Source organism: Ruditapes philippinarum, unplaced genomic scaffold (assembly GCF_026571515.1).
Source record: "Ruditapes philippinarum isolate M1 unplaced genomic scaffold, ASM2657151v2 ctg12621_1_1_1_1, whole genome shotgun sequence".
Taxonomy (NCBI): domain Eukaryota; kingdom Metazoa; phylum Mollusca; class Bivalvia; order Venerida; family Veneridae; genus Ruditapes; species Ruditapes philippinarum.
The window spans coordinates 16,400-30,665 of NW_026858758.1; the positions used below are offsets into that span (position 1 = coordinate 16,400).

The 14,266-nt window shown below is 32.8% G+C and overlaps 1 protein-coding gene across 1 annotated transcript in view; it reads right to left on the reverse strand.

The window, feature by feature from the left end:
* Positions 1-14,266, reverse strand: part of LOC132754145 (uncharacterized) — a 69,551-nt gene that overhangs the window by 16,391 nt on the left and 38,894 nt on the right. Inside the window, exon 6 of the mRNA XM_060744739.1 lies at positions 9,542-12,378. Within this exon, the coding sequence (XP_060600722.1) occupies positions 9,746-12,378 (2,633 nt within the window). The 3' untranslated portion in view covers positions 9,542-9,745. The remainder of the gene's footprint in view (positions 1-9,541; positions 12,379-14,266) is intronic.

The window sequence follows — 14,266 nt, forward strand, 5'->3', positions numbered from 1 at the left end:
TAACTCTGGAAATAGACTTGCTAGAGTATTGAACACTCACAAATGTTGAGTGATAATAAGAAACATTTATATGAAGTTTGAAGTAGATACATTCAGAAAAAGAAGTTATTAAAAAATAAAAATGTTTTTTTCATGAAAATTTTAAGTTCAAGGGAGGTAATTCTGATAAATTTTGTGCTAGAGTTGTAAACCTTGTCACATTTGATGTGATTTATGACAAGCAACTTATATTTAAAGTTTGAAGAAAATACCTTAAGAAATAAAGAACTTATAGTGAAAAAACTTAAATACTAGAATCAGAAATCTTGAAATTCAGTCTATTTGTTGCCATAGCAACCAGAATTTTCAACATAGGAAGATAATAAAAGGATGTGCATAATTTCCATACTGCCATCTACCCATATGTCAAGTTTCATAAACATATTTTCAGTACTTTTTGTGTTATCACTGGATCCAGTTTATGTGTAAAATTTGCCATATTTTCAGTCTATTTGTTGCCATAGCAACCAGAATTTTCAACATAGAAAGAAAAGAAAAAGACGTGCATTAAATCTCCATACTGCCATCTATCCATATATCAAGTTTTATTAAAATATTTTCAGTACTTTTCGCGTTATTGCGGGATCCAGTTTTGTGGACTGACGGACGGACAGACGGACAGACGGACGGAGGGTAAACCTAAAGTCCCCTCCGGTAAACCGGTAGGGGACTAAAAACAACAGAGTCATAATAGCAACACCCCTTGGCAGCTCATATGTAGCTTGATCAGATGCTATCAGTGTATATACCACATACAAAAATTTGGTAAGTGTAACTATAATGTGACATGTTATATATCTGTCTTGACATGTCTTTAATATGTTAATTTATTAGACCAAAACATTTTCTGATTTAGAATAATATAGGATTAACAAATTTGAATTAACAAACTCCTCTAATAGGGGCCGTATTAAACACCTGTGTACACTATCACAGGGTTTATTAATGTTTTTATACTAAAAGAGTAGTGGAAAATAAATATATGTACCTTTATACAAGTTATATCTGTCTTAACATGTCTCTAATATGTGCTTAGAATTATTAAACCCAAAGCAAAACAGTTTTGATTTAGAATAATAAAGCATCACAAATTATAAACCTATTATTTCACATGGAGGAGATGCGCACCTAAGGGAAGAAAACAACTATAAAATATTAAGTTTTTTAGGTTTCATGGAAATATTATGGTTATTAGTTGATATTTAATGTTTAAAGGCTAGTAAATAATTTATAGGAGACATATAAAGTGTAAGTTTCCCCTCTGACATATTATAATTGGTGTTTTATATATAGAAATTCCTTTATTATAGTCATTTGAGGACATTTTACAACTAATTAACATAAACAAATCAATTGCAATACTTTCCATATGATCATAAGTATCTAGTTTGAGTAAGTTTACAGAGTGGTATCAAACAAACCACAAATATTTAATTGGGGGGAGGACAACTCATACTATTACCAGTAATTTTCCTTTAATTAAGATACAAATCTTCTTATTTTCCATATTATTAACAGGTATTATGTTTTGCTTATGAAAACTAGCTAATTTATACTCAAAATAAATCTTATTTGAACCATTTTATGTTTATAGAGCTATTTATTAAGTAAATTCAGTTTGCCTATTGAAAAATCAGTATTGGTCCATTTTCTGAGTTACTTCCCTTGTACTATGCATAGCCATTATGCGTAATATTAGATTTATATATCATAGGGAAATGGCCATATCTTTTTTAATTCCCAATGAAAATAGATGGTGTTTTCTTTATGTATTCAGTGAAAGCTTGCTCTTAATTAATATTACTATATGAAATTTGTAAATAATGAACATTTTCTTGTGGGGGAGGTTAAATGAGAGTATTTTATCCTTATTTATTGTTAAATTTGACTATTTATATTAAAGTTGTTATACTATATATAGGAAAATAACTAGAACAGTTTTTTAGTAAACCACAGAACATGATGGGGATTTTTTTGTTTAAACCCTTAATGATGTTTGTTAATTGTTGTTATATAATTATATGGATGTTTCATTTCCATTTTAGTTTTATTTAGGGTTTTATTGGGTCAAATTATGTCAATTTATAGATATTTCACTGATTTTCATAGGAATCTTAAATATGTATTTGTTTGATACCAGATGTGATTATTATGCATTTGTTTTAAATGAAATAGCTATTAACTGAGTTGTTATTCTGTGTTTTAGGTTATCAATTGATATTTAATGCAAAATTGGAAGAAGTTATCTGATACGGTTCGAGCTTATTAATATTATAAGTCTAGAAAAAACCAGTGCCGTCAAGGGACTTTAGTATACAAACTGGGTCCCATAAACACCTATGTTTTAAGTAGGAGGTATAGGTGTACAAATATTAAAATCTACAAATTAATGTCAGAGGGGAAGAGGAGTAGGATATCACTTTAAAGACCTGTCATGACTTTTTATGTTATAACTACTACTGGGATCTTAGTCACAGTTATATTTTAATAAATAAATTAAAGTGTCACCATTATTTTTGCGTTTAGCGAAATAATTATAGGGAAGTGGTCAGATCCCATATTATCATCAACTACACCCCATGTCAAAGAGGCTGAAATTTTAGGAGAGGCCAGGGACTAAGCCTATACATGAGAATGTAACATAACCCTTATTAAACCTAGTTGGTTAGCCACCAATTAAAAGCACTAAACCTGTGTTTTTGACCCATGTCCAAATTTCTTTACCCCTATCTTGTGCTTGATGACCCCTACGCTCTGTGATGAGCATTAAAGTCTCCAGTTATCACACAGTTATATAGATTGTTATCTTGAGTAATGATTTCAGTTATTTTACTCAGTGATAACTGGTCTGCTCCCTTAGATATACATTAACCAGGACTAAGGGGGCACCTGTTACATGTATCTTAATTGCTTGTACTTCAAAAGCCACTTCCCCTGTTAGATTAATGAGGTTGTCAACAGCAATGACCTCATAATTAATTGAATTTTTTTATGAAACTATAAATGTGTCCATAGGACGCGATGCACCCACAGTGTCACTGTTCTGTCAATCTTATGACACTAGGTCAAACTTTTTTTGTGAAAACTAAAAATCTTTTACTAAGAATAGGGCAAGAACTTTACAAATACTGAATAAATCCACAAGCAAACCCCAAGTACACTTGCTTACCAACATTCTTGTAAACTTTCAGGCCTACAAATGAAATACTTTTTGAGCTATGCATGAACAAGTTGAAAATTGCAAATTATACTACTGTAAATCAAGGGCAATAACTCTCACAAAGCTAAACAAGAACCGGTTGAACCGGGTGATGCTCCCCGAGAAGGTTCTGGACACAGGAAAGTATAAAAAAATGAACAAAGGGCAAAGACTCCAAAATTAGGCAAGGCGGAGTTATGTTTTTTTGCACTGCACTTCTATTCAATGAGATCTATCTATCTATAAAGTTTCCTGATGATATCAGAGTTATGTTCCGGGTAAATTCAAAGTGTAAAAATGAACAAAGGGCAATAACTCCAAAATTAGACCAGGCTTTGTTAAGGTTCTTTAAGCATTGCAGTTTTATCCAATTATATCTAGCTTGTAACCTACAAAGTTTCATGTTGATATCTCTAATAGTTTTATGTCCCGGACAAAAGTCAAAAAGTAAAAATAAACAAAGGGCAATAACTTCAAAATAAGGCAAGGCAGAGTAATGATTCTTAAGCACTGCAATTCCACCCAATGAGGCCTATCTATCTACAAAGTTTCATGTTGATATCTCTTATAATTTTAGAGTAATGTCCCGGACAAAGTTCAAAGTGTCAAAATGAACAAAGGGCAATAACTCCAAAAGTAGGCAAGACAGTGTTACAGTTCTTGTGCACTGAAAACCTACTTAATGAGATCTATCTCACCGTAGGGAACGTGTTGAAGTATCGCGTTTATCGGTTACAGTATAGAATTTTCAAGATGGAGGATTATTTATGGGAGGAGATGTAGGTAGATTTTTATTCAGGTCCATACTACTAGTAGTTTAGTTTCTAAAAGATGCTTTTGTGCTTTGCTTGTAAGGAACAGAATCCGGTATCTAGTCATATATTTCTTCAGACTCTGCACCGCAGTTTTATCGTTATATTGTCTCATAAATATGCAGATTTGACAGTTTGAAAATTTGAATCGAGATACCAACGCATTTTTCTCCAATTTCGACATTATTTAAGCATGCCTAGATAAAGTAAATCTACAAAACGTAAGTCCTTTGTGTTTAGAAACGTTTATAAAAGTAAATGACCAGTTGAACCTATTTTCCTGTTGGTAAAATGCGTTTGAAAAAATAAACAATGTTACAGTATAGAGCGAGGTTAATTTTGAAAGGTTACAGCATAGACCTAGCGACTTTGATCCAATTTTGTTACAGTTTATACCCGGATTTCGGTTACAGTTTAGATACTTGCCAAATTTCAAACAAAGTTCGTGTATCCATTATTTTTTTGAAATAATTATTTAACTCATACCTTTCCATTTAATACATTCTTGAAAGGGTGTATTACTTTTTTTCTTCAGTAGAAAAGTTAAAGTTTGCTATTTTTCTTACTTTAAGTTTCAGATTGAGACTTTTTGCAGAATAAGTAATGTCCTAAGTAAGGACTGTTTTCACGACAACAACAGGAACTATTATCGAATTGTATTGAGAGAAGAAAGATTATTGCTTGATTTCATTACACATTATAATAATGCTTATTAGTAATAAAATAGAGAAAAAAATCCTTAACAGAAGTCCAACACGGAAAACATGAAAATGTTGCAGGATCAGTTTGATTAAACCTGTTCATGGACGGTAGTGGTAACTGCAAGCTACCGTCCACGCCTTCAGCAGAATTCACATTAAAACATGGAACTGGTACACTTTAGATTTTTTAACATCTGTGGATGTGTACATATGGCGGTTATCATGGAACCTTCAATGTGACATGTTATTGCCATTCTATGAAAAGCGGCATATTACCCCCAGGTTAAAAATTTTGTGTGCCCTAAACGAGAATACAATGAGTGAAACTAAATAAAAGGAAATTTTGAGAGGGATCGGGGTTATGAAGCCTGCATACCATAGATAAGCTGTTAAAAGAAGCAAGCAATGCCCTATGAATGATTAAACAGTATTTAAGTGAGCAATATTTCAACCTTAAATTTTATTTTAAGTTGGAATTTCCATCTACCATAATGTATTTTGTAAGTATTTAAAAGGGTTTATTACGTTTGGTTTTCTTGGATTTTAAATTTCAACGACACTGAGGTCATGTGAAAACATTCCTGCTTTAGTGTAAAGAAAGACCCAAGATACCCTTTGTGAATTATTTCAGACACGAGCGGGCACCTGACTAGAACCACCGACCTTCCGTAAATTAGCTTGATAAATTCCTCACATACAAAGAATCCAAAGTAATGATTGGATTTCAACTACAGCAGTAAATGAAAGATAATTTGAAGTGGTCGGCCTTATCCCGACTCTGCCACTTTTATGTACCTCCATCTGGCACACTAGAGAAGATATTGTAATTGTCTGACCTTAATTTATACTCTATATCTTTCAATATTATATTCTTTTTCAGAAACATGAAAACTGCTATACAGAATGTCTGAAATAAGAAAAAACGAGTTTTAATTTCATAATGACAAAATAATCGTAAATTCAACAAAGAAGCATTCGAAATGACGCCATGATCATGATTTGATTTGAATGCTTTTGGTTCGAGACGATAAGGGTCTTTAAACATTGCCTTTTTTTTAAAATCTATATATTTTGGGTTTTCGTATCCCCGATTGCAACCGAAACCATTTGAACAACTAATTGGTAGAAAGTAATGTACATTTCATCACATTTACTATTTAGTCAAGTAGTTACTGAGCGGATGAGATTGAACACACATGTGTACGACAGACGAAAGAATAGCCAACGGGCCAATAAGCTCACAGAGATTAAAAAGTCTATATAATATTCATACATTTTACCTAGGATATATAGAAAATATCGAGGTCTAAACTGTAACCGAAATCTGAGTATAAACTGTAACAAAATCGGATAAAAATCGCTAGGTCTATGCTGTAACCTTGCACAAATCACCTCGCTCTATACTGTAACATTGTTTATTTTTTCAAACGCATTTTACCAACAGGAAAATAGGTTCAACTGGTCATTTACTTTTATAAACGTTTCTAAACACAAAGGACTTACGTTTTGTAGATTTACTTTATCTAGGCATGCTTAAATAATGTCGAAATTGGAGAAAAATGCGTTGGTCTCTCGATTCAAATTTTCAAACTGTCAAATCTGCATATTTATTAGACAATATAACGATAAATCTGCGGTGCAGAGTCTGAAGAAATATATGACTAGATACCGTATTCTATTCCTTACAAGCAAAGCACATAAACATCTTTTAGAAACTAAACTACTTGTAGTATGGACCGGAATAAAAATCACCTACCTGTCCACCCAACAAATAATCCTCCATCTTGAAAATTCTATACTGTAACCGAAAAACGCGATACTGTAACACGTTCCCTACGGTGTATCTACCTACAAAGTTTCATGTTGATACCTCTTGTTGTTACAAAGTTATGCCCCGGACAAGAAAAGGGGATGGACGGATGAAAGACGGACAGATGGAAGGACAAGAAGGCGACTATATGCTCCCCCGAAATTTTTCGGGGAGCATAAAAAAATCCACATGCAAAGTCCCAGGTGCATATATGTAGCTTCACAGTGATATGAATCATTATTCCTGTAATTTAGTGATGTTGGTCATTATTCCTGTAAAGTTGGCTGATTCTAACTCAAGCACTCAAGGAACAAATAACAACATAACGAAACGGTTTTTACTAAGTCAATGGAAATAACTCTACACATACTGGATAAATCCACAAGCGAAACCCTAGGTGCAAAACTAAATATGCTGAGCAACCTTCCCGTAAGGTTTAATGACTCTATGTCAAAACCTTTTTGAGTTACATGCAACGCAAGTTGAAAATTGCAAAAAAATTCTAATTCAAGGGCAATAACTCTAAAAATACTAAATAAATCCAATTGAAAATACCCAGGTGCACAACTACACAAGCTGAGCAATATTCCTGTAAAGTTTCATGACTCTATGTCAATACTTTTTGAGTTACATGAGACACATTTTAACTGAAAATTGCAAAACATTTACTAAGTCAAGGGCAATTACTCTAATAATATTATATAAATTCAGACAAAAATACCCAGGTGCACAACTATACATGCTGATCAACATCCCTGTAACGTTTCATGACTGTAGGTCAAATATTTTTTGAGTTACATGCGACACAAGTTGAGAATTGTAAAATTTTACTAAGTCAAGGGCAATTACTCTAAAACCACTACATAAATCCAGACAAAAATACCAAAGTGCATAACTACATATGCTGATCAACATTCCTGTAAAGTTTCATGACTCTAGGTCAAATACTTTTTGAGTTACATGCGACACAAGTTGAAAATTGCAAAATTTTACTAAGTCAAGGGCAATAACTCTAAAAATACTAAAAATATCCAAAACGAAAATACCCAGGTGCACAACTACACATGCTGATCAACATTCCTGAAAATATTCATGGATCTAGGTCCAATTACTTTTGAGTTACATGCGACACAAGTTGAAAATTGCACAATTTTACTAAGTCAAGGGAAATAACTCTAAAACCACTACATAAATCCAGACAAAAATACCAAAGTGCACAACTACATATGCTGATCAACATTCCTGTAAAGTTTCATGACTCTAGGTCAAATACTTTTTGAGTTACATGAGACACAAGTTGAAAATTGCAAAATTTTACTAAGTCAAGGGCAATAACTCTAAAAACACTAAAAATATCCACACGAAAATACTCAGGTACACATCTAAACATGCTGATCAACATTCCTGTAAAGTTTCATGACTCTAGGTCAAATACTTTTTGAGTTACACGAGACACAAGTTGAAAATTGTAAAATTTTTACTAAGTCAAGGGCAATAACTCTAAAAATACTAAAAATATTCACACAAATATACGCAGGTGCACAACTTACCCATGCTGGTCAACATTCCTGTAAAGTTTCATGACTCCAGGTCAAATACTTTTTGAGTTACATGCGACACAAGTTGAAAATTGCAAATTTTTACTATGTCAAGGGCAATAACTCTAATTTAGTAAAAATGCTATATAAAACCACACGAAAATACTCAGGTACACAACTGCACATGCTGATCAACATTCCTGTAAAGTTTCATGACTCTAGGTCAAATACTTTTTGAGTTACATGCGACACAAGTTGAAAATTGCAAAATTTTACTAAGTCAAGGGCAATAACTCTAAAAATACTAAAAATATCCACACGAAAATACCCAGGTGCACAACTTAACATGCTGATCAACATTCCTGTAAAGTTTCATGACTCTAGGTCAAATACTTTTTGAGTTACACGAGACACAAGTTGAAAATTGTAAAATTTTACTAAGTCAAGGGCAATAACTCTTAAAATACTAAATATATCCACACGAAAATACCCAGGTGCACAACTTACCCATGCTGATCAACATTCCTGTAAAGTGTCATGACTCCAGGTCAAATACTTTTTGAGTTACATGCGACACAAGTTGAAAATTGCAAATTTTTACTATGTCAAGGGCAATAACTCTAAAAATGCTATATAAAACCACACGAAAATACTCAGGTACACAACTACACATGCTGATCAACATTCCTGTAAAGTTTCATGACTCTAGGTCAAATACTTTTTGAGTTACATGCAACACAAGTTGAAAATTGCAAATTTTTACTAAGTCAAGGCCAATAACTGTAAAAATAATAAATATAATTATATCCATACGAAAATACCCAGGTGCACAATTAAACATGCTGATCAACATTCCTGTAAAGTTTCATGACTCTAGGTCAAATACTTTTTGAGTTACGTGTGACACAAGTTAACGGACGGAAGGACGAACGGACAAGGGTAAATCTAAATTTATGCCTGCCACTAAAGTGGGGGTACAATAAAAGTTAATTTTAGGGATGGACACCTGATGAAAAGCGATCACAAAAGCTCACCATGTCACTTTGTGAAGGTGAGCTAACAAAAAAAAAGAAAAAAAAAAGAAAGGTTGATCCTTCTGGAGTTTGAACCCATGCCCCTCAATTTCAATGCAGTTGACAACTAATTCAAAGCCTATTTGATTACTCATGAAAGTGGAGGTATTATGCATTAGCAATGGTCAACCTTAATTAAAACATTACTCCTTTATAAGACGTCATGACAAAATTGACAGTGATTCAAACAAACTGGAGAATAAATACATAGTCTAGCTATGACTTCGTTCAATATTATGAAAATATATTATAGTCCTGTACAGTAGACTTTAAAATATAACTAAATGGTGTTGCATTAAAATGTGCCAAGTTCAAAATAAAAATCTATTGAAATTCAGAAAATATAAAATAATAATATAAATAACTTACTTTTTATATAAAGAAACATCAGTCCATCCTTAACACTTTCAGAAGATAATCCAAGTTGTCTAACTAAATGTACACATTTTAAAATGTTTCCTTATCTATGTCCTGCAGTAAATTTCTGATTAAAAATAAAAAAATGATGTCTATTTCACCTGTCACTTGTCTCATAATCTATTTATAAATTGTTTCTCCCAAGTTCATTTAAGGTTACTCAGTACTTGTTGTTGTTTTAAACTCAAACCTGTACACTCCAGACTTCAAGGTGCCATCATAGGTGACCACAAAATTGTCTGATTGTTTTATAAATGTTTTAAAGTTTTTAAATTCTGTTTCTGGTTTTATATCACAACCTGCCATATATACTGTCACTGTATGTGGTAGTTTGTTTATAACAGTAATGAGATCATGTAACACTGAACAAGACATTGTTATATAACGCAAGCCAACACGTTCAATATTGATCATTTGAGGTGACAGTGTTAATGATCTTTCACCTAGATTGATTCCCAACAACCTAACATATTTCACATGATATAACAATGATAATGTTTGTAACATTGTTTCTATGTCACTGGAAGATTTTAGATGACTACACCTAAATGTTTGTAGTTTACTGGCTGCTGGTAGTTGACTGAGATAAGATGACACAACACCAGGTTTATATAATTTACCTACAGTACATTCCTCTAACAACGATACATCCATGTTTAATTGTGACATAGGTATACAGATCAATCCTAAACGTCTAAGTTGTGAATGTTGAGACAGGTCAAGGTTGAATCCCCTACATGAAGTATTCGTGTGATCACTACAGTATAAATTGTACAATGTTATTTCTTTCATTGATTTTTTACTAGTGAGGAAATTTAACAATGTCTCCATTACCTCATGGGTCATAGTGAAACTTTCTATATATAAACACTCCAGGTGTTGTAATTTTACCAGTCGTCCATTTATCTCTGCAGACAGCCGACAACGTTTTCCTACAAATTGATGATTTTTCCATTTATTTGATATCACAGTTAAACATTTTAAAGGGTTCAATAACAAGCTCATTATTTCCTCTTCTACAATTTCACCTTTATAGTATAATTTCTCTATATGTGGAAGGTCAGAGAGTGTAAACAAACTGATAATTTCTTGTAGACTACAAATACCTTTATTTTCTATCATTATTGATTTTATATTTTCTTTATTTTGTTGACATAAATGTTGTAATTGTTTGAAGTAGTTTTCTTGTTGACATTTTTCATTAATGAAGAAATCTTGTAAACACAATTTGAGGTCTTTGTTTTCCTGGCTTTCTTTGGCACAAGAAATGTACATGTCTTGTATGTCTTGTAATGGATTAATGTACATGTAATCATAACCTGTCAAAGTTCTGTATTTGCTTGTTTTTTCATCATTGTTTATCAGAGGCTTCAAATCACTTGATATTGTAGACATTAATTTAGGGTTCATGTAACTAATAAAGCCAAACACTTTTGACATATCTAGAATATTTTGTAAACAGTTGCACTCTTCAAAGTTTAAGATGATTTTTTGAACTTCACTTGTATTTTGAAAACTTATAAATATTGCTGAAAAGTATTCCTGCACTGTTTTATGTGAAAATGAGATTTTAGAACTTTCGTTTATTAATGTTTTCACTTTACTTTCTGATAATATTCCTGATAGACAGCTTGATTTCAAATCTTCTTGGTTTAGATATTTTTCTGCAACATTTTCATCAAATACTAATGTGTGCTCCTTTTTCTTACTGAACAATGTATAAAAAGCTAGTTTCCCAATGGTTACCAGAAACATGTAGTAACTACAGAAATGTTGATGTTTTCTGAAACATTCAGGAACATTACTAGGGGATATTTCACACGATGAATGAAACTTTCCATGTAATTTTTCTGTTCTAGATAGAAGGAGCTGAATAATGCCTGTATATAATTCTACTGCAGAATTTCCTATTGGAATTTTTTCAACCCATAAGCATATAAGATAGAGTAACAGGAGAGGCGTGGATTCCATATCATCAAGGTCATGGTCACTGATTTCTTCTTCAAATCTACACACTTCATTTTTCAGTTCACCATATTGAAGGTTTACATTCAACATTTTCAGTGCATTAAGCTTAAACTGCCTTGCATTCTTTTTATTCAGTTTAACTAGCTCTACTGTTTTGTCCATTTGACTTGTCTTCAAGTTTGAGCCTCCAAGCTTCCATGGCCGGGTCGTTGTTAAGATTACACACTTTTCACGTGCATATCGATGAGGAATACTTTTAGGAAGTCTTGTACAATCGTTTTCAGGATGAAACCATTCATCTAGTCCATCTAATATCACAAGACATTTTTCATCACGTAGAATGTCCTTTAATAATCCTTTTGGCAATGAAGATGAGCATGGAAGATATTGTATGACTTGTTGTTCAATCATGTCGTCAACATCACAGACTTTAGCTGAATCTCTCAATAGCACCAGAAATAAAAAATCAAAGCCAGATAAAGCCTTTAATTCTTCTTCTTTAAAATGCTTGTAATTTTCATCCTTTTTATGAGCTTGGCACCATGTTATAGCGAGATATTTTGAAAATGCAGTTTTCCCAAATCCAGCAACAGCTGATAAATATATTTCATGGGGAACTTTTCTACCAGATGTAAACAGGTCCTGTAATGACTTGACTCTAGTTGTTTCTTTCCTACCGCCTGGCAGATATGTCTGTATGTCAATTTCTGGCATAATGTAGAACCCCGCAAGAGGGGTAGGGAAAGCATCTGTGAGTGGTGAAAGGTAAACTGTACTCTGATTGGTCTGGTTGTACCATGTTATAAGTTCATCTTTAAGTTCTGAAATAGAAATAATTCTCGCATTATTAATTTATAAATGTAAACTATAGATCTACAGTACTATACAATGTCATTAAAGTATATGAACACAATTTTTAATGCTTTTATATTTTTTGTAGCTCTACTGTACTGGCGATTTGTAGTGTCACAGTTTCAAATGCACTGAAAAAGACAAAATATCATTAATCTAAATAGATCTACATTTTGAAAATTAAATAAAATTTTTTTAAGTTCTCCCTAATATGAACATGTACTGTACTGTATACTTAGTAAGATAAATAGAACACACGGAAAAAGAACCGTATTCGTCTGCTACTGTAGTACAGTAACTGTATATTTTTAACTAACGAAGCAGACGAACACAAAATACTCTAATTAACTGAACTTAAACTCAAACAAAACATGTTTTTAATACCTACTGCTGTATTTGCAGAGCACCTCACTTGATTTTTTAATCAATTCAGTCTGCATCTTAAAATTTTGTAAATCATAAATAATTTTTTGAGCAGCCTGCTGCTGTCTTTACTAAACAATGCACCGAAGGAACCCTTGCACTGACTTAACTGTAATAAACATCTCAATCTAAAAATAGTTCACGTGACGTAGAAACAAGAAATATCTTTTGAAAAGATACACTGCCAAGTTTAACCACAGGAAATTGTTCAAAGTTTGAAACTAAAAATGAAAAAAAAAGAACAGTTTATTTTAATTACATTGTTAGAAGGGAAGAATTTTATGCATCCCTTCTAGGACTGAAAGGGAGGTATTTAGAGGTGCCCTTGCATGTTCGTTCGTGCACGCGCACGTGCTTAAGTTCATATGTAAATCTGAAAGTCCTTAAGATAGAGTCAACTTTCTTTATTACAGGACTGTTGATCAGCATGTAAAGTTGTGCGCCTGGGGTTTGTTTCGAGTTTAGAGAAATGTCGTGCATATACATGTATAACCCTTGATGTAGATTCTACTGTTCTATCTTTTTTTAGCATATTTTAGGATATAGAATCTAGATTTGAGATTTGAATTCTTAATATTGAGAAAAGTTACACTGTTTATGACGTCACTTTGTTCGCTATCTAATGCATTCGTTTATGTCAAACCACTTGCCTCTAACCGCTGCGAGTTCAAATCCCGCCAGGGACTTTGGATTATTTCATGTACGGAAGCTAACCAGCTAGCTTTCGGACCAATGTTGGTGGTGTGTCGCAGCCAATCAAAAAGACAAACTATCAAACTAATCTATTCGCTATTGAAAATGAAATACATAATTAAATTGAATATTACAGATTGAAACGACACCATGGACTCATGATAATACCAGGCTCCGAAGAGGAGAAAAAGTGAAATTGTTTTCATCTTTTAATCATGCCAATTATAACCCCCTTTAAATTGAAATTTTTCAAAGAAAACATTTGCAATATAAAATAGAAAAACAAAATCCATATAGAAAGTCCAACATGCCAAAATTGACTATGTTGCAGGCTCGGTTTGATTGAGTCTGTTCATGGACGGTACTGGAAAGTGCAAGTTACCGTCCACGCCCCTAGCACAGGCTTAAGCAGAATTCAACATCTAAACACGAAAATGGTGAACTTTTAAACATAGAAACATCCGCAGATGTTTTCTTACAGCGATAATAATGGACATCAAAATTAATGTGAAACAGTAGTGCCATTCCATGAAAAGCGGCGTATGGTCCCCAAGTAGAGAATGCGTGTGCCCTAAATGAGAAAACAATGGGCGCAACAAAATAACATGGACTTTCGAAAGGGGATCTGAGGTTATGAAAACTGTGTTTTTTTGCATAACCAGGTTCTGTCTCACGGTAAAAAATATCAGACGTGTATATATTTCGATTATCTGATTCTTTATTGTTCCTCTGTTTTAAAGG